This window comes from Salvelinus namaycush, chromosome 41 (assembly GCF_016432855.1).
Source record: "Salvelinus namaycush isolate Seneca chromosome 41, SaNama_1.0, whole genome shotgun sequence".
Lineage (NCBI taxonomy): Eukaryota > Metazoa > Chordata > Actinopteri > Salmoniformes > Salmonidae > Salvelinus > Salvelinus namaycush.
The window spans coordinates 8,744,348-8,764,305 of record NC_052347.1 but is presented as its reverse complement, the minus strand read 5'-3'; the positions used below and the strand labels follow the sequence as shown (position 1 = coordinate 8,764,305).

At 40.4% G+C, this 19,958-nt stretch overlaps 1 protein-coding gene across 3 annotated transcripts; it reads right to left on the bottom strand.

Moving 5' to 3' along the window:
• Positions 1–95: 95 nt before the first annotated feature.
• Positions 96–18,303, bottom strand: LOC120034442 (3-phosphoinositide-dependent protein kinase 1-like). Of its 3 annotated transcripts, none has more exons than XM_038981006.1 (14): positions 18,240–18,303; positions 5,995–6,186; positions 5,797–5,839; positions 5,463–5,600; positions 5,206–5,350; positions 3,890–3,987; positions 3,447–3,522; positions 3,160–3,228; positions 2,606–2,702; positions 2,328–2,501; positions 1,977–2,185; positions 1,625–1,682; positions 1,233–1,385; positions 96–1,134 (listed from the first exon to the last, which is right to left on the bottom strand). In XM_038981006.1, exons 2-14 carry the CDS (start codon positions 6,082–6,084, stop codon positions 1,021–1,023), a joined length of 1,464 nt encoding a protein of 487 aa, XP_038836934.1. In that variant the 5' UTR covers positions 6,085–6,186; positions 18,240–18,303; the 3' UTR covers positions 96–1,020. The 3 variants fall into 3 exon arrangements, with proteins under 3 accessions (XP_038836934.1, XP_038836935.1, XP_038836936.1); XM_038981007.1 differs by having other exon boundaries at positions 18,128–18,275; XM_038981008.1 differs by lacking the exon at positions 18,240–18,303 and adding an exon at positions 9,126–9,184.
• Between the last annotated feature and the right edge of the window lie 1,655 nt (positions 18,304–19,958).

The window sequence follows — 19,958 nt, the reverse complement described above, 5'->3', positions numbered from 1 at the left end:
CATGACTTCAAAAAAGGTTTGGTCCCCAAATAATCATACTGAGCCTTCACCCAAGCTAAGTATAAATAAACACAGGACGTTTGCCAAAATCCCACATGCTTTTATTACCAAGCCACCTTTATATATATATGCTGCATTCTTCCAATTAACAATTTGAAACTTGCACACAACAAAATAGGCCAGGCCCACATATATTTATGTAAAACATAACCATGTCACCATCCATAAATAAAATATAGATTACAACGAAAGGTAGCAAAATATCATAATTTACCATTATCAACTATTTACATTCAACTGATTTACATTTAAATTATGTAAACATGGAGCTGGGACATTATCCAAATTATTACCACATTTGAACTGTTTGGATAACATGAGAATGAATGAGCAAAGGATAGAAGCCTAAAACAAATACAAAATATACATCTTACACTTTACTTGCATCCCATTTTGTACATCACAGCAGTGGTCGGTAGAATAGACTAACAAAATATCTGTCTAACATTTACAATCAACTTCTCCCAGATATGAGAACAGTCAAAAACTGGCTACAACATCCTCCTTTGCACGTTTGATGAACTGTTCAACCAACATCCAAGTCAACTCCTAATTTTTAAAGCAGAACCAGCCCATGTGGTTTGACCAAAGTTTATTCTCTGCTATAGAAGACAAATAGCTTAAGAGTACCAAGGCCACCATGTCAGACATGAGGCCATCCAAGCCTAAGAAATCATCAGTTAGAATAGTTGCAATAGCCATTCTACTTCCTTGAATAATAGGTCCTTTCTATACCAGAATAGCTTTAGATCCAGCTGAATGTATCAAATTCTGCATTACAATGGAACATGCCCTGAACCTGCTGCCCTACAAGAAATTAAATGTGTGGAGTAATAGGGAAACCAACTTGTAAGCTACATTACAGCTAGGTGTTTTCCATCATTTATGAATTAACGCCTTCATTCTCTGTCTCCTGTCATTACAGGGTAAGACCTGTCTTCAAAAGATAGCGTACCCAACCTACATGCATGAGTTAAAATGCGTGTTATAGATCTTTTGCCACACTTCTTGAATTTTGTTGCACCATTTGTCAGCATTCCCGCACGGATCCATCAGATAGTATGTTCTGTTAGGCTGCAAAGAGGAGGATAGGTCACTGTTACTGATAGTTTTATAAAGTGAGTTTTGTTAGCTAAGGGTGAGCTATTAATTGCAATAGACTAATTCATTACTGTATGGACAAAGAAGGTCTTGAAGTTCTTGGCCTCTGGGCGCAGTGCGGGGGACCAGGGGATCTCTCCTTTCAAAACCTTGTTAACTGGGTCCACATAGTAAAGGTGTGGTCCCTCAGTCAACAATAGCTGGCGCCGACGTGCAAACAGCCCCTGTAAAAGCAGAGAGCGATTCTCAGACATAAAAAATAAATCCCTTGCCTGTAGGTAAAGTCAGTATGGTTCAAGATGTCCCAAATTGATTCCTGGCAGCAATTGCAAACAACTGCCAGAGGAGGGCAGTATGTTGCTTTAGTGTTGGAAAAGTACAGTATCAAGACATTCACTCCTCCCCTTCAAACTGAAAAATAGAACATTACTGTACAGTAATTTAGGATGACATAAATCCTTACCTTCCTTTTGTCCACTGGTCCCATCTTGAGGATCAAATTATTCTCCACGAACTGATTCCTTAATACATAAAAAAGTTAATTCCCCAAATCTTTCTTGATACAGTTCACAGTATATCATGTTATTGTTGGCGTTGTATTGTCTTTAGGTAAAGTGCTTCATGTTTACAAGATATCAAACATAGAATTGTGTAAATATTGTAAGTAAACATAGGAATCCCAACAGATGAGCAAGAGATCATCAACTACAGTATGTGTCAATATTATGGTGAGATAATATTGACAGTTAATCAGTCTTCTGACACTCTGTCCACAAAAACATGTTTTGCTCGCAAGGACATCGCTGCAGGCCTACCAGGGGTTTCTGCTTGTCTGCTTCTCAAGCAGTAGCCGCTTCACCTCAGTGGAAAACTGCAGGTCCAGCTCAAAGGAGTTGTTGTCCAGGTCATGAATGTACTGCTCGATGTTGCTGTTGGGCCTTTGTGCGGGGTTGGAGTTGGGGATGGGACTGGGGCTGGACTGGACAACCTGCATGTTGCTGAACTGGCTGAGGAGGTCATCATACTGTGGATGGAACCACATCATGATCAGGGTGTTTACAGATTACAAAACAAGGACACGCCAATTTGACATATTGAGGAAACAATATGTCAACGAGGATTTTTGTCAACCTTTAATCATAATATGTCAATAGGGAAAAACATACGTTTCCATAATAGTCCTCATCATCCTCAGCCATGGCTGGCAGGTAGGGGGTGAGTTTGGGGGGTGTCTGTAGGTGAAGGTTCTCCCATGTGACAGCCTCAAAGAAAAAATGGGCTCTGAGAGGGTTGTACCCACCCATCTCCTCACAACCTAATCGGTTGGAGGGATCCAAGCACTACCACAAAAATAAAGCAATGCTTAGTTAATAATGACACTCATTGGGTCTTAGTATGGAACAACATCCAAATGTATTTTAATAATTCATATGATTAGACTCACTAGAAGCTGTTCCACTAGATCCTTCGCATTAGGAAAGAACTTATCAGGAAATTCATACTCCAGTTTAATAATCTTCTGGAATTTCAGGTAGTCATTCCTGGTGAGCAAATAACATCATCAACCACATGGACAGACAGAAGATCATATGAGAGTGCAAGGCACATTTTAGAACTTGTGTCATATTGATGTCTTCTTTGGGGCTTGATTGCCTGGAAGTGGCAGATGCATACAGTATACACAACTGTCACTGTACTTGGCTTTGAAAGTGCTTTGAGGTAAATGTGTTGGTTTATAGTTGAACCATGAAGCTGCTGCCATGTGACAGAGTGACTGGGGTTTCTTCAAGCCTCCAGGCACTCAATACACAAACAAGTCATAAACAACACAGCCATAACTTCCTGTTATTTCACACAGTGTTTTTAGACAGCGATAACAAATAGACTAAATCGTTTACCAAATCACAAAGTGCGCTTCTGCAAAGCCCCTGACAATGACGCTTCGCAAATATTTTACCTGAATAAAAGGAAAACAATAATGTATGATACGCAACTTACCCAGCTCTAAATGGCGGTAATCCTGCTACCAACTGGTAGATGATACAGCCTAAACCCCAAAGGTCAGAGCTAAAACACATCAGAAAACATGACAGATTCAGTTAACTTCTTTCAGTGTTGGGTTTTTATCATAGTGATGTAAACATGGCCAGAAATACCCAAGTCTTGTTCCCAGCTGCATAAAGCATGGCAAGCGAGGCTAGAAGTGATAAAGTAACAGAGAACTACACAGATAACTTGAATATTGGATTCAAATCAGGGTACTGAATGAATTCGAGTCAAACTACCTTTTGCAGGCAGATTTCTGAGTCAGTAGCTCTGGAGAAACATACTCAGCTGTTCCAACAAAGGAATTTGCTCTGTCTGCAAAATAAAACAATCATATGAACTATAAGTATGGACAAATTATTCACATGACACATTTGGTACCTTCACTGAAGATGTCTTGAGTCAATTATGCTTAAAATGGCACTATTGACTCATACCTATTAAAATGATATTCTGAGCACTGTATAACTAGCAATTTGCTTCCATATCTATGAAGTCCACAGAGACCATTGTGCATGTCCCTATAAATAACAAAAACACTTTTCTGTTAGCCTTTAGAGAGGTATAGATAGATAAGTTAACCACAATACGATAAGGGGTAAACAAACCAATGTACTGTACTTAGTCTATCAACAAACTGGAGGAAAATTACACAAAGACAAAGCAATATGTGTTAAATTACTTTGTGTACTATCTGATGAGAGTTGTTTTGCAGTTCCAAAGTCTGTTATTTGAATGTGCATGTCCTCATTCAGTAAAATATTCTCTGGTTTGAGGTCCCTGTAAAGAAAAAGCCACACCATTTAAATCAAATAAAGAATTCAAATAAAATTCATATCATGACATTTTAACAAACCTAACGCAGTGGTAAATCTAAGCGCTGGCGATAGCACTATAGGTTCAGGGGTGTGTCAGATTTTTTTTTGCCATTTTCACAGCCGGAATTATAACTACAATAGCTGGCAGTGGCGCAAAAGGGCTGGGTTTTGATGAATGAACAAGTTGTAGGTGTGACGAGGGCTTGGCCACTCACTGGCCAATCAATGCGTTCCATGGCTTAATACTGCATGCGTTTGTCTCAAGTTCTGTTAGTTATTGATAGTCTTTGCATTGTCATCATTTCCAATTTGGCTGGAGGCACAGAATATTCTTTCGTCCTGATCCCTTTTGGATTGAGACTAAAGTTTATTAAATAACATAGGCTATTGAGCAGACTCGTTACTGTAGCCTATGTTTGGAGTGTTGGAAGTCAACATTGTTGGAAGTCAACAGTGAGCCTAGCCTAGCTTATATGTCTTTATGCTTCAAACTTTTCCTTAATAAAAAAAATACTAGGCTCCTGTAAATTGTATGTGTGAGGCACGTCCTCAATAAGCGAAATATAGCTTAGGCCTACCGTTGATACTGCATTATAGGACTGAATCATTTAAATATGTTTGGAGGAGTGCGTCTTTGGTAACCAGATGAGAGGCGCTCTTTGGAGCTGGGGATCGATACTTGAACAAGTGAAATTAAGTACCCAGGTAGGCATATGTGTGTATGTTTTAGGATGTGCAGTATATTTTCAATTCAAGTGTCTTTACCCCTAACATTTGCACGTCTATACAAAATACTAGGCTCCTGTCGATTGTATCGTTACATATGTGCTAGGCATTCTCAAAAATGTTTATATAGTATGCAAGTATGTGCATTGTGAATAATGAAAAAGCAGAGGGCAAAAACCTCAAATGTTTACTCAGCACAAGCGAGCTGATGTTAGACAGGTAAATTGCAGAACCTGGCATTAGGTCTGGAAAATGCCAGTGTGCCAGTTTTTACATGACGAAATTGCAAACTAACGTGCGTTTGACACTAGCGCCTCCTTAGCGGCAGTCGAAAATAGAACCCACAATTTCTAATCAAGGAACATTATAAAACTTCCATTAAAAATTATACAAAAATATCAAATAAATTCATGTTTATGTCAAACTTAATAATACATAGTGAAATTGGTCTTACCTGTGAATTATGCCTTTAGAATGCAAATACTGTAATGCACATACTATTTCAGCAGAGTAGAATCTAGTGCACGTCTCATCGAATGAGCCTATTTTGCGAATGTATTTCAGTAATTCCCCATTTCTTGCATAGCTTATGCCAAAATCTAACAGGAGGCAGTTAAGGATAATGGTACTAAGATCACAAAATAGATGAGACCAGATATTATTATGTAGAAGTCTTGAAGTAGCCCATGTTCTGATTATTTCAAAGGATACACAACCTTTTCACATCTTGAAATGTGAAGTAGAGCTTGACGATAAATGGATGGTCTAAGCTTGACATGATATCCCTCTCTCGCGTCACGCAATGTGCCTTGTTCTCCTTCCGGATGTGCATCTTCTCCAGAATCTTCACTGAAACACAATTCAAACCGACATGCTTCACTCTGTGTTTATGACTGAATCAAATTCCAGTTTCCTCACTTCAAAGAGCATTATTGTTCAGCACAAATGCATTTAAGTTAATAGCAGAATCCAGGACAGTCACTTGAACTCCACTTGAGAATCATCAGCATCATGCAACAGAGAAAACATATTTGTAGTGTCTTACTAGCATATTCCTTCCCCGTGGCCTGTTCTGTCGCCAGCACAACCTGAAACAAGTTTGCAATCAACAAAGATTTTTTTTTAACAATCCATCAACCCTTTACCAACAATAGAAAATAAAAAGTAATTAATATGACTGCAACTGTAATCTGTAAGCCCCACACACAAAATACAACACCATAGAAAATGTATGAGGACTTACTGTTGAATAGGAGCCTTCTCCTAGAATTCGACCAAATTTGAAGTCTTCTGGCTGCTTTCCAAGCTTTGGGGAGGCTTGAGGGCCCTCCATTCTTAGGTGGAGGAACAAACTGATGTCCAGGTGATTCTTACCATAGAAGGTGGAGGGGAGGAATACAGGATGATGCTGGACAGAATAGGAACGGCATCATACCTTAAAGGATGTACAGAGACAGAACAACAACAGTCACATAACAAAAAAACAAAGCTACACCACACTTTCCCTCCCCTCTCTCACACGCACACGCACACACACACACACACACACACACACAAAGAAAACCACCATACAGTGAGTAACCCACAGCTGATAAACTAGGCGTGCTGCTTCCGCACAGGGAGGGTTCTTGTTTATGTTTTTTTTCACACATGACTACAGGTGTTGTTCCAATTCCTTATAATTACCATTTCATTATTCAAGTAAGACTCCAAGAGAGAAAGGGTCTTTAATATCTGAGATATCTACTGCAGCCCTCATCCTCCACATTCTGTCAAAGATCCCCAAAGCACACACACCCCTGGGTCGCTCCTCTTTTCAGTTCGCTGCAGCTAGCAACTGGAACGAGCTGCAACAAACACTCAAACTGGACAGTTTTATCTCAATCTCTTCATTCAAAGACTCAATATGGACACTCTTACTGACAGTTGTGGCTACTTTGCGTGATCTATTTTTGTCTCTACCATCTTCCCCTTTGTGCTGTTGTCTGTGCCCAAGAATGTTTGTACCCTGTTTTGTGCTGCTACCATATTGTGCTGCTGCCATGTTGTTTTGCTACCACATTGTTGTCATGTTGTGTTGCTACCATGCTGTCTTGTCATGTGTTGCTGCCATGCTTTTTTATTTAACCAGGCAAGTCAGTTAAGAACAAATTCTTATTTACAATGACGGCCTACCAGAAGGCAAAAGGCCTCCTGCGGGGACGGGGGCTGTGATTTAAAATATATTAAATAAAAATATAGGACAAAATACACATCACGACAAGAGACAACACAACACTATATAATGAGAGACCTAAGACAACAACATAGCATGGGGCGGCAGGCAGCCTAGTGGTTAGAGCATTGGGCCAGTAACCGAAAGGTTGCTAGATCGAATCCCCGAGCTGACAAGGTAAAAATCTGTTGTTCTGCCCCTTAACAAGGCACTGTTCCTAGGCTGTCATTTTAAATAAGAATTTGTTCTTAACTGACTTGCCTAGTTAAATAAAGGTTAAATATATATGTATTTTTTAAACATTAATAGCTGTTGTTTATCTTATAGAACATTGTCCTGGGACAATCATGAAATGATGGTAGCAAGTACCTTTCATTAATTACTTTTATTAGACTAAGTGATCGTCGACTTAAGCTACAACAGAAAACACAAGGTTTAGAGACACTGGTGAATGAGTCCATTGAGAGAAGCAACCATCAAAACAATAGAAACACAAGCAGCATGGCGCCCAGCCCTAGCAGCACCTATCCAGTTTTTTTGTGTAGGGCAGGGATCCCCAACTGGAGGCCCACGGGCCGAATTTGGCCTGTATTTCATTTTATTTCCCCCCCCCAAGTTTTCTGAGCAAAACCCCCCCCAAAATATATATATTTAATTGTTGGACATAAAAGACTAATAACAGCAAATCAGCTCCAAGTGATTTTTAATTTTGGAAACCTGTTCCAAAGTATTCCCACCCATAATAGAGATACTGTATATTTGATCATATACAAAATGTAAGCAATGTTTGAAATGATAACGTTTTATTGAAATATACAGTACCAGTCAAAAGTTTGGGCACACCTACTCATTCAAGAGTTTCTTTATTTATACTATTTTCTACATTGTAGAATAATAGTCAAGACATCAAGTATGAAATGTTTATTGTGAATTAGGCCTTCATGGTCGAATTGCTACAAAGAAACCCCTACTGAAGGACACCAATAAGAAGAAGACTTGCTTGGGCCAAGAAACACAAGCAATGAACATTAGACCGGTAGAAATCTGTCCTTTGGTCTGATGAGTCCAAATTTGAGATTTTTGGTTCCAACTGCCGTGTCTTTGTGAGACGCAGAGTAGGTGAATGGATGATCTTCACATGTGTGGTTCCCACTGTGGAGCATGGAGGAGGAGGTGTGATGGTGCTTTGCTGGTGACACTGTCCCTCACTGATTTATTTAGAATTCAAGGCACACTTAACCAGCATGGCTACTACAGCATTCTGCAGCGATATGCCATCCCATCTGGTTTGCGCTTAGTGGGACTATCATTTGTTTTTAAACAGGACAATGACCCAACACACCTCCAGGATTTGTAAGGGCTATTTGACCAAGAAGGAGAGTGATGGAGTGTTGCATCAGATGACCTGGCCTCCACAATCACCCGACCTCAACCAAAATGAGATGGTTTGGGACAAGTTGGACCACAGAGTGAAGGAAAAGCAGCCAACAAGTGCTCAGGATATGTGGGGACTCCTTCAAGATTGTTGGAAAAGTATTCCAGGTGAAGCTGGTTGAGAGAACGCCAAGCGTTTCCAAAGCTGTCATCAAGGCAAAGGGTGGCTACTTTGAAGAATCTCAAATATTATATTTATTATATTTGTTTAACACTTTTTTGGTTACTACATGATCCCTTATGCATTATTTCATAGTTTTGATGTCTTCACTATTATTCTACAATGTAGAAAATAGTAAAAAATAAAGACAAAACCTTGAATGAGTAGGTGTGACCAAACTTTTGACTGGTACTGTATATTTGAATAAAACATAATAATTTCAATGTTTGGGCTTCTTGCGGTACATTTTTAGTCTACAAATAACCACATAACAATAATACATTACTGAAAATAAACTCTTTAATCCCACCCCTCTGCCATGCTCAGCCCATCCCACCTATCACCATAGACCACTCTCGTTTGGTTTCCATGTGCCATATATTTTTCATTTGTGCTGTGATGTTTTACATACATTTTGAACCTTTCTAATCGTATAGTATCTACCGATTGTGAGCCAAAGATGAAAACCTTTCCTACGTATTATTATATTATTTATTGACTGACTGGATAAATAAATCAATTGTGTGCCAGTTTTTACATGACGAAATTGCAAACGAACACTTACTAACATGCTTTGACACTTGCAACTCCTTAGCGCCAGCCGAAAATAGAGCCCACAATTTCTAAACAAGGAACATAAAACTTCCATTAAAAGTTATTCAAAGATACAAAAATATTAAATAAATTCATGTCAAACTTAATAATACATAGTGAAATTGGTCTTACCTGTGAATTATATCTTTAGAATGCAAATACTGTAATGCACATACTATTTCAGCAGAGTAGAATCTAGTGCACAAATTATTTGTTATTATTTTCCGGCCCCCTGACCATCCACTCAAGAAAAAAACAAAAACACAGCCTGTGACTGAATCTAGTTGATAATCCCTGGTGTAGGGTACTTTCCACTCCAGACACCTGCCACAGAAGGCAGTGCTCCAACAACACCATGACAAAACTATAAACCACAGAAACCAGAAGGGTATGTCCCTTTGAACATAGAAATGTACAATTTAGAAGAAAACAGCTCTTACTGTAAAAACAAAAAAGTTAATAATTAACTGGGACAATCAAAGCCATCTGTCCTAGAGACAGGAAATCATAGCCTACTCTAACCTCCAAAGCAGTAAACTAGCCAATAAAAGTACATTACCTGTGTTCTAGGAAACTTAAACACAAGGTCATGAATCTGTATTTTTAAACAACATTATTTTATGAAGATTAAGATCATTGTGGTTTCCTGTTGTGACACGTCTTGCCTAGGTGAGAAAGAGAGCTTCCTTAAATGTTTGTGTTCAAGCTTATCCATAGAGCCCCACAGTGGAGGTGTCATAATACCCATAAAAGTCACTTAGAAATGTCCTTGTTTTTGAAAATTGTTGAAGGCCGTGAGGCCGATACGTAAGCTTATTTAATATCGGTGATACTATCAAGAGCAGTGTGCGGTTTCCTTTTTCCTTCATCTTGTTTAATTGTTGCCATGCACCTGCAATTTAGATTTCTCAGATGTGCGAGTGCCTTTTGAATTTTGAAAATTGTCCATTAAAATAACATCAAATCGATCAGAAATACAATTTAGACATTGTTAATGATGTAAATTACTATTGTCGCTGGAAACGGCAGGTTTTTTATGGAATATCTACATAGGCGTACAGAGGCCTATTATCAGCAACCATCACTCCTGTGTTCCAATGGCACATTGTGTTAGCTAATCCAAGTTTATCATTTTAAAAAGGCTAATTGATCATTAGAAAACCCTTTTGCAATTATGTTAACACAGCTGAAAACTGTTGTTCTTTTAAAGAAGCAATAAATCTGGCCTTCTTTAGACTACTTGAGTATCTGGAGCATCAGCATTTGTGGGTTCGATTACAGGCTCAAAATGGCCAGAAACAAATAACTTTCTTCTGAAACTCGTCAGTCTATTCTTGTTCTGAGAAATTAAGGCTATTCCATGCGAGAAATTGCCAAGAAACTGAAGATCTCGTACAACGCTTTGTACTACTCCCTTCACAGAACAGCACAAACTGGCCCTAACCAGAATAGAAAGAGGAGTGGGAGGCGAGGCCCTGGTGCACAACTAAGCAAGAGGACAAGTACATTAGAGTGTCTAGTTTGAGAAACAGACACGTCACAAGTCCTCAACTGGCAGCTTCATTAAATAGTATCCGTAAAACACCAGTCTCAACATCAACAGTGAAGAGGCGACTCCGGGATGCTGGCCTTCTAGGCAGAGTTGCAAAGAAAAAGCCATATCTCAGACTGGCCAATAAAAAGAAAAGATTAAGATGGGCAAAAGAACACAGACACTGGGCAGAGGAAGATTGGAAAAAAGTGTTACGGACAGACTAATCTAAGTTTTAGTTGTTCGGATCAAAGAACATTTGTGAGACGCAGAAAAAATGAAAAGATGCTGGAGGAGTGCTTGACGCCATCTGTCAAGCATGGTGGATGCAATGTGATGGTCTGGGGGTGCTTTGGTGATGGTAAAGTGGGAGATTTGTACAAGGTAAAAGGGATCTTGAAGAAGGAAGGCTATCACTCCATTTAGCAACGCCATGCCATACCCTGTGGACGGCACTTAATTGTAGCCAATTTCCTCTTACAGCAGGACAATGACCCAAAGCACAGCTCCAAACTATGCAAGAACTATTTAGGGAGGAATCAGTCAGCTGGTATTGTGTCTATAATGGAGCGGTCAGCACAGTCACCAGATCCCAACCCTATTGAGCTGTTGTGGGAGCAGCATGACCGTATGGTACGTAAGAAGTGCCCATCAGGCCAATCCAACTTGTGGAAGGTGCTTCAGGAAGCATGGGGTGAAATCTCTTCAGATTACCTCAACAAATTGACAACTAGAATGCCAAATTTTGCAAGGCTGTAATTGCTGCAAATGGAGGATTCTTTGATGAAAGCAAAGTTTGAAGGATACAATTATCATTTCAATTAAAAATCATTATTTATAACCTTGTCAACGTCTTTATTTATTTATTTTATTTCACCTTTATTTAACCAGGTAGGCAAATTGAGAACACGTTCTCATTTACAATTGCGACCTGGCCAAGATAAAGCAAAGCAGTTCGACACATACAACAACACATAGTTACACATGGAGTAAAACAAACATACAGTCAATAATACAGTGAAAAATAAGTCTATATACAATGTGAGCAAGTTAGGTGAGATAAGGGAGGTGAAGGCAAACAAAATATATATATAAATAAATAAAAATATAAAAAAGGCCATGGTGGCGAAGTAAATACAATATAGCAAGTTAAAAAACACACTGGAATGGTTGGTTTGCAGTGGAAGAAAGTGCAAAGTAGAGATAGAAATAATGGGGTGCAAAGGAGCAAAATAAATAAATAAATACAGTAGGTAAAGAGGTAGTTGTTTGGGCTAAATTATAGATGGGCTATGTACAGGTGCAGTAATCTATGAGCTGCTCTGACAGCTGGTGCTTAAAGCTAATGAGGGAGATAAGTGTTTCCAGTTTCAGAGATTTTTGTAGTTCGTTCCAGTCATTGGCAGCAGAGAACTGGAAGGAGAGGCGGCCAAAGGAAGAATTGGTTTTGGGGGTGACCAGAGAGATATACCTGCTGGAGCGCGTGCTACAGGTAGGTGCTGCTATGGTGACCAGCGAGCTGAGATAAGGGGGGACTTTACCTAGCAGGGTTTTGTAGATGACCTGGAGCCAGTGGGTTTGGCGACGAGTATGAAGCGAGGGCCAGCCAACGAGAGTGTACAGGTCGCAGTGGTGGGTAGTATATGGGGCTTTGGTGACAAAACGGATGGCACTGTGATAGACTGCATCCAATTTATTGAGTAGGGTTTTGGAGGCTATTTTGTAAATGACATCACCGAAGTCGAGGATTGGTAGGATGGTCAGTTTTACAAGGGTATGTTTGGCAGCATGAGTGAAGGATGCTTTGTTGCGGAATAGGAAGCCAATTCTAGATTTAACTTTGGATTGGAGATGTTTGATGTGAGTCTGGAAGGAGAGTTTACAGTCTAACCAGACACCTAGGTATTTGTAGTTGTCCACATATTCTAAGTCAGAGCCGTCCAGAGTAGTGATGTTGGACAGGCGGGCAGGAGCAGGCAGCGATCGGTTGAAGAGCATGCATTTAGTTTTACTTGTATTTAAGAGCAATTGGAGGCCACGGAAGGAGAGTTGTATGGCATTGAAGCTCGCCTGGAGGGTTGTTAACACAGTGTCAAAAGAAGGCCCAGAAGTATACAGAATAGTGTCGTCTGCGTAGAGGTGGATCAGAGACTCACCAGCAGCAAGAGCGACATCATTGATGTATACAGAGAAGAGAGCCGGTCCAATAATTGAACCCTGTGGCACCCCCATAGAGACTGCCAGAGGTCCGGACAACAGACCCTCCGATTTGACACACTGAACTCGATCAGAGAAGTAGTTGGTGAACCAGGCGAGGCAATCATTAGAGAAACCAAGGCTGTCGAGTCTGCCGATGAGGATGTGGTGATTGACAGAGTCAAAAGCCTTGGCCAGGTCAATGAATACGGCTGCACAGTATTGTTTCCTATCGATGGCGGTTAAGATATCGTTTATGACCTTGAGCGTGGCTGAGGTGCACCCATGACCAGCTCTGAAACCAGATTGCATAGCGGAGAAGGTATGGTGGGATTCGAAATGGTCGGTAATCTGTTTGTTGACTTGGCTTTCGAAGACCTTAGAAAGGCAGGGTAGGATAGATATAGGTCTGTAGCTGTTTGGGTCAAGAGTGTCCCCCCCCTTTGAAGAGGGGGATAACCGCAGCTGCTTTCCAATCTTTGGGAATCTCAGACGACACGAAAGAGAGGTTGAAAAGGCTAGTAATAGGGGTGGCAACAATTTCAGCAGATAGTTTTAGAAAGAAAGGGTCCAGATTATCTAGCCCGGCTGATTTGTAAGGGTCCAGATTTTGCAGCTCTTTCAGAACATCAGCTGACTGTATTTGGGAGAAAGAGAAATGGGGAAGGCGTGGGCGAGTAGCAGAGGGGAGGGCAGCGTTGTTGACCGGGGTAGGGGTAGCCAGGTGGAAAGCATGGCCAGCCGTAGAAATTCTCAATTATAGTGGATTTGTCGGTGGTGACGGTGTTTCCTATCTTCAGTGCAGTTGGAAGCTGGGAGGAGGTGTTCTTATTCTCCATGGACTTTACAGTGTCCCAGAACTTTTTTGAGTTTGTGTTGCAGGAAGCAAATTTCTCCTTGAAAAAGCTAGCCTTGGCTTTTCTAACTGCCTGTGTATATTGGTTTCTAGCTTCCCTGAAAAGTTGCATATCACGGGGGCTGTTCGATGCTAATGCAGAACGCCATAGGATGTTTTTCTGTTGGTTAAGGGCAGTCAGGTCAGGAGAGAACCAAGGGCTATATCTGTTCCTGGTTCTAAATTTCTTGAATGGGGCATGCTTATTCAAGATGGTGAGGAAGGCATTTAAAAAAAATATCCAGGCATCCTCTACTGACGGGATGAGATCAATATCCTTCCAGGATACCTCGGCCAGGTCGATTAGAAAGGCCTGCTCGCTGAAGTGTTTCAGGGAGCGTTTGACAGTGATGAGTGGAGGTCGTTTGACCGCTGACCCATTACGGATGCAGGCAATGAGGCAGTGATCGCTGAGATCTTGGTTGAAAACAGCAGAGGTGTATTTGGAGGGCAAGTTGGTTAGGATGATATCTATGAGGGTACCCGTGTTTACGGAATTGGGGTGGTACCTGGTAGGTTCCTTGATAATTTGTGTGAGATTGAGGGCATCAAGCTTAGATTGTAGGATGGCTGGGGTGTTAAGCATGTTCCAATTTAGGTCGCCTAGCAGCACGAGCTCTGAAGATAGATGGGGGGCAATCAGTTCACATATGGTGTCCAGAGCACAGCTGGGGGCAGAGGGTGGTCTATAGCAGGCGGCAACGGTGAGAGACTTGTTTTTAGAGAGGTGGATTTTTAAAAGTAGAAGTTCAAATTGTTTGGTTACAGACCTGGATAGTAAAACAGAACTCTGGAAGGCAATCTTTGCAGTAGATTGCAACACCGCCCCCTTTGGCCGTTCTATCTTGTCTGAAAATCTTGTAGTTAGGGATGAAAATGTCAGAATTTTTGGTGGTCTTCCTAAGCCAGGATTCAGACACGGCTAAAACATCTGGGTTGGCAGAGTGTGCTAAAGCAAAACAAACTTAGGGAGGAGGCTTCTAATGTTAACATGCATGAAACCAAGGCTATTACGGTTACAGAAGTCATCAAAAGAGAGCGCCTGGGGAATAGGAGTGGAGCTAGGTACTGCAGGGCCTGGATTCACCTCTACATCACCAGAGGAACAGAGGAGGAGTAGGATAAGGGTACGGCTAAAAGCTATGAGAATTGGTAGTCTAGAACGTCTAGAACAGAGAGTAAAAGGACGTTTCTGGGGGCGATAAAATAGCTTCAAGGAATAATGTACAGACAAAGGTATGGTAGGATGTGAATACAGTGGAGGTAAACCTAGGTATTGAGTGATGATGAGAGAGATATTGTCTCTAGAAACATCATTGAAACCAGGTGAAGTCATCGCATATGTGGGTGGTGGAACTGAAAGGTTGGATATGGTTTAGTGAGCAGGGCTAGAGGCTCTACAGTGAAATAAGCCAATAAACACTAACCAGAACAGCAATGGACAAGGCATATTTACATTAAGGAGAGGCATGCTAAATTGAGTGATCATAAGGGTCCAGTGAGTAGAGGTTGGTTGGGGTCACGGCGATCCAGACAGCTGGCCGGGTAGCTGGCTATCGGTAGCAAGATAGCATAGGATGGAGGTCTATTTTTAGTCACCTCGTGCGTTTCCGTCGGTAGATTAGTGGGGTTCCGTGTGGTAGAGGGGATCAATCCAATTGGCAAAATAGATATAGTGACCCAAGAAAAATTGTCCGATATACTTATTCAGATAGCAGCCGATAAGACAGCTAACGATTAGCGGGCCCCAGATGAGCGTTCAGGTAACGTCGCGACGGAGGTGCCAGTTGGATAACTCCCTCGGGCAGATAACGTCGGTAGTCAGTCGTGAAAATGGGGCTCCGCATTTGTAGTAAAAAAAACGGGTCCGGATAGGTGATTGTAGCCCAGGAATGGCTGATGGAACTCTTCAGCTGGCTAGCTCCGGAATAATTTAAGTTTGCTCCGGGATCGACGTAAGCCAATAGTCACACGGTTTGCAGCTAGCTAGCAGCGAAATCAAGGTGTAAATGTCCAGAGCTTGCGGTTGAAATCCGGGGATATTGAGAAAAATAGGTCCGGTATGTTCTGGTCTGAGTCGCGTTGTACAAAAGTGCCGATAGATTATCGAGCTAAAGGAATAGCTGATGACCACAAAACGTGGGTAGCTGAAATTCTAACGTTAGCCAGTAAACCGGCTAACTTCTGGGTAGTTTCAGGTTAGCTTCTGGCTAGTTTCTGGTTAGCTTCTGGTTAGCTTCTGGCTAGCTTCTGGCTAGCTTCTGGTTAGCTTCTGGTTAGCTTCTGGCTAGCTTCTGGTTAGCTTCTGGTTAGCTTCTGGCTAGCTTCAGGTTAGCTTCTGGTTAGCTTCTGGCTAGCTTCTGGTTAGCTTCTGGTTAGCTTCTGGTTAGCTTCAGGTTAGCTTCTGGTTAGCTTCTGGTTAGCTTCTGGCTAGCTTCAAATTGTGAATTTTCAGATTTGAGGTAAATAATACTTTTTTTTCTGTAATTGGTGAGGCGGGTTGCAGGAAAGCTTTTTGTAGTTGAGTTCTTGGATAATAAAATATATAAAAGATATGCGAAGAAAGGTGTAAATATATATATATATACAGGACACGACAATACGAGGGCAAAATGACGTCTGAACTGCTATGCCATCTTGGAACAAAGTCTTGACTATAGTTCCTATTCATTTTGCAACTCATTTCATGTATGTTTTCATGGAAAACAAGGACATTACTAGGTGAACCCAAACTTTTGAACGGTAGTGTATTTTTGGCTCTATTTACTCTCATATTAAAAAATGCTAATTAGCAGCAAAGTAGACATGCAAAACTACAAATCCCTGAAAGGTCCTACACGTCATCTCTAGCTGACACCTTTGTTAACAGGTCAATTTAAAACTTGCACAAGACAGTTCACAGAATTGTCAATTTAAAGAAATGTAGCCAATTTATTCATTACTACATTTAACTAACATTAGATAGGTACTCCAGAGATTCTTAACTTCGCCTTTATTCGACAGTCTCGCTCAGATCATCATGGCATTTGTAGTTCTTTATGATAGCCACATTAGCAGCTAATTAGCGTTTCAATTTTGGGGGGTTAATCCAGGCGAATATATTGATAAAAGTCACCTTGTCCTAGACCTAGAGAGATCGACACGGTTATCAAAACGTCACGCAAAACGTCAACAAAGCCCTTATTTTAAGTGTTTCTAAAATCACCTATGGGAAGAATGAATGGTGGAAAAACAATTGGAACCGTTTCTCTGTTTGACCGCTAGGTTTTATGGGTATAATGACTGTGGTACTCTATGACCCTATAATATTACAGCTCTCAGGAGGACTGTGGCCTTCTGTATGTGTGTGGGTAATTGGTGTCCATCAGGAAACTAGATTCAGTAGCGGGCTGTTTTCTTTCTTGTGCGGTTGGTCAGAGGGCCGAGACATAATTACAAACAATTTGTGGACTAAAAATTGACCGCAAGAAGCCCAAACATTGACATTTGTATACGATCAAATACAGTGTATCTTGCTATTATGCGTGGGAAAACTTTGGAACAGATTTCTTAAATTAAAATAACTTGGAGCTGATTTGCTTTTGTTTTAACAGTCTTTCATGTCCAACAATTAAAAAAAAAAAACATTTAAAAAAAGTTTTTCATTGTTCAGAAAACTGGGAGGGGGACAAATAACTGGCCGCGAGTTGGGGAACCCTGGCCAACATCCTCTGTCAAGAGGTCTGACCTGTATGGCACAGTTCGGTGGTAATACCCTAGCAGATAACCAAAACCAACATTATTGCTATGTTAAATTAACAATCCTTCTAGATGTAACATTACAGTAATGTAAAGAGATGGCTGCAGAAGCATAGGCCTAGCCAGATTTAGCCGACTAAACTCAACGATTTATGATCTATTTGAGCCCCGACTAACGTTAGCGTGGGCAGACTGCAGCTCCGACGTCACATAAAATAACGTTTTTATAAACAACTACGGATTTCAGCACCCAAAGAATAGCCCGCATGTACACAGGATAATATCATTTGTAAATGCGGACTATTATTTGGGTGCTGAAATCCGTAGTATTTATTAAAAAAAAAAAAAAAAAAAATGACCTCGGAACTCCCGTCCGCCCACAACTAGACGCTGCTGAACTCCATCATCGTTGAGTTTAGTCGGCTAGGGCTGCCACAGTTTGAAAAGTGTTGGTCTGTCAATCAATATAAATTAGACATCTTTGCAAGCCAAATTTAAGAAGACATCTGCACACACGGATGTGCTAAGGTAGCAATATAGCTAACGTTAGCTAGTACCAGTGCTAGCTGCTGACTGTGTTAGACCAAACACCGAGCATGAAAGTGAATCTTACCCGCACAACGCTAAGCTGCCTAGGTAACGTTAGTAGTATAAGGTCACCATTGCCTGACTTTCACCATTCCCACAACTAACTGACAGTTAATGCAACACAGGCAGATACTCACTATCTGGCCAGTGGTTGCTTGCTGACATGGATGGAAGTCCTCAAGCAAGCTAGCTACGTACTGAGTTCATTTCCGAAACGTGACGTCATATCACAACACATTTTACTCTCGTTCATTTGTAGCACGCGCGTATGTTTTGAAATTGCACAAAGAATGAAAGATTAAGCAAGTTTAAAACCATTGGTGGGCTATACATATATATTGTTGCAATTGCCTCTACTGATAACTATAGTTTAGTCGTCCACTGTTTTGCGAAATAGAAAACGATACATATAAACCATACCAATGTATTATTTTATTTACAATAGCGAACAAGTATGTAATACAAGACAAATTAAAGGACATAGAAATTACAGGATTATTAAACTACTTTAAACATATTACATATAGCTGAAATTGTCATTCAAGAAACTGCACCTCGCCAATTTCCCCTATAGATAGTAGCAAGTGTTGAGTCGCAGCATCCTCTGGTGGTTAACTCACATACTGAAGGATCAGTGGCTCTAGTGGTGCCATCAGTGCTGACAAATTATGAAATTAACTGGTCCAAAATAGCTATTTAAGCTATCACACAATTGATATAGTAATTAAAAAATCTACATAATTTCAAACAGACAAAACACATTTCATTACAGTATAGTATACACAATTCTACATCAGAATTACAAATAAGAAACTGCAAATGATCGTAAGACAACATTATGTCATTTAGGCAATTATAAAGACTATAACACCCCTTGTTCAGTAAATAGTTGGTTCTGCTGAAGGAGAAACATAGTATATGCATCAATGGCTGTGTTTATAGAAGCAGCCAAATTCTGATATTTTTTCCACTAATTGGTCTGTCTAAACGTAGCCTAAATGGTTTCTCCAAAGCATATTTTGGGACAATAACAAAGAGGAGATAGGTAAGAGTGGTATATGATTTAACTCTCCAAAGCAGATCTCGCTCACCTTCCTTTGCATCAGTCCTCAATTGCACCAATGCACTCCACGGACTCCACTGTCCTTTATATTCAGAGGACTTATATAGCTCAAAATGCAAATGAATTACTTAAAAATCATACAATGTGATTTTCTGGATTTTTGTTTTAGATTCCGTCTCTCACAGTTGAAGTGTACCTATGATAAAAATTACAGACCTCTACATGCTTTGTAAGTAGGAAAACCTGCAAAATTGGCAGTGTATCAAATACTTGTTCTCCCCACTGTATATTATGATCTTATACTCCTGGACATGAATCTGAACATTAACTAAATGGACAGTACAATGGAATATTGTACAGTACTTCCAGAAGAACAGCTCTCTGATAGTTGAATGATGTTCCAAACTGCACAAAGTGCCAGTAGAAGCTTCATCTTAGCATGAGTCTATAGGGCTAAACCAGGAAAAACATGCATAAGTCATGTATAATGTGCAAATTATGCATTTTAACGTAATGTGGAAAGTACACAATGGAAAACATTTCTGAGAAAGGTCCATACTACCTTGTATGTGGTTCTTGTGGATAGGCATCTCTCAGAGAGAATGAATGAGTAAGTCAAGCATCATAACACTATAATAACGTGATGAGAGGAAGTCACATCCTGTTATCATATGAAAGCTGTTCGCTTCTCCACGCCTTCTTCATGCCTCTCTGTGACAAAGTTGATTACTATCTAATTGCTCAAATTAACCCATCATAATGTTTTTTATGAACATATGTCTAATATTGTCTA

Excerpts from the sequence above, each read along its gene's own strand:
- LOC120034442 (XM_038981006.1), bottom strand. The coding sequence starts at position 6,084 with ATGGAGGGCCCTCAAGCCTCCCCAAAGCTTGGAAAGCAGCCAGAAGAC. Across the intron at positions 5,601-5,796 it reads CACGGGGAAGGAATATGCTA|TGAAGATTCTGGAGAAGATG; the intron begins GTAAGACACTAC and ends ATTGTGTTTCAG. Across the intron at positions 1,386-1,624 it reads GACCAGTGGACAAAAGGAAG|GGGCTGTTTGCACGTCGGCG; the intron begins GTAAGGATTTAT and ends CTGCTTTTACAG.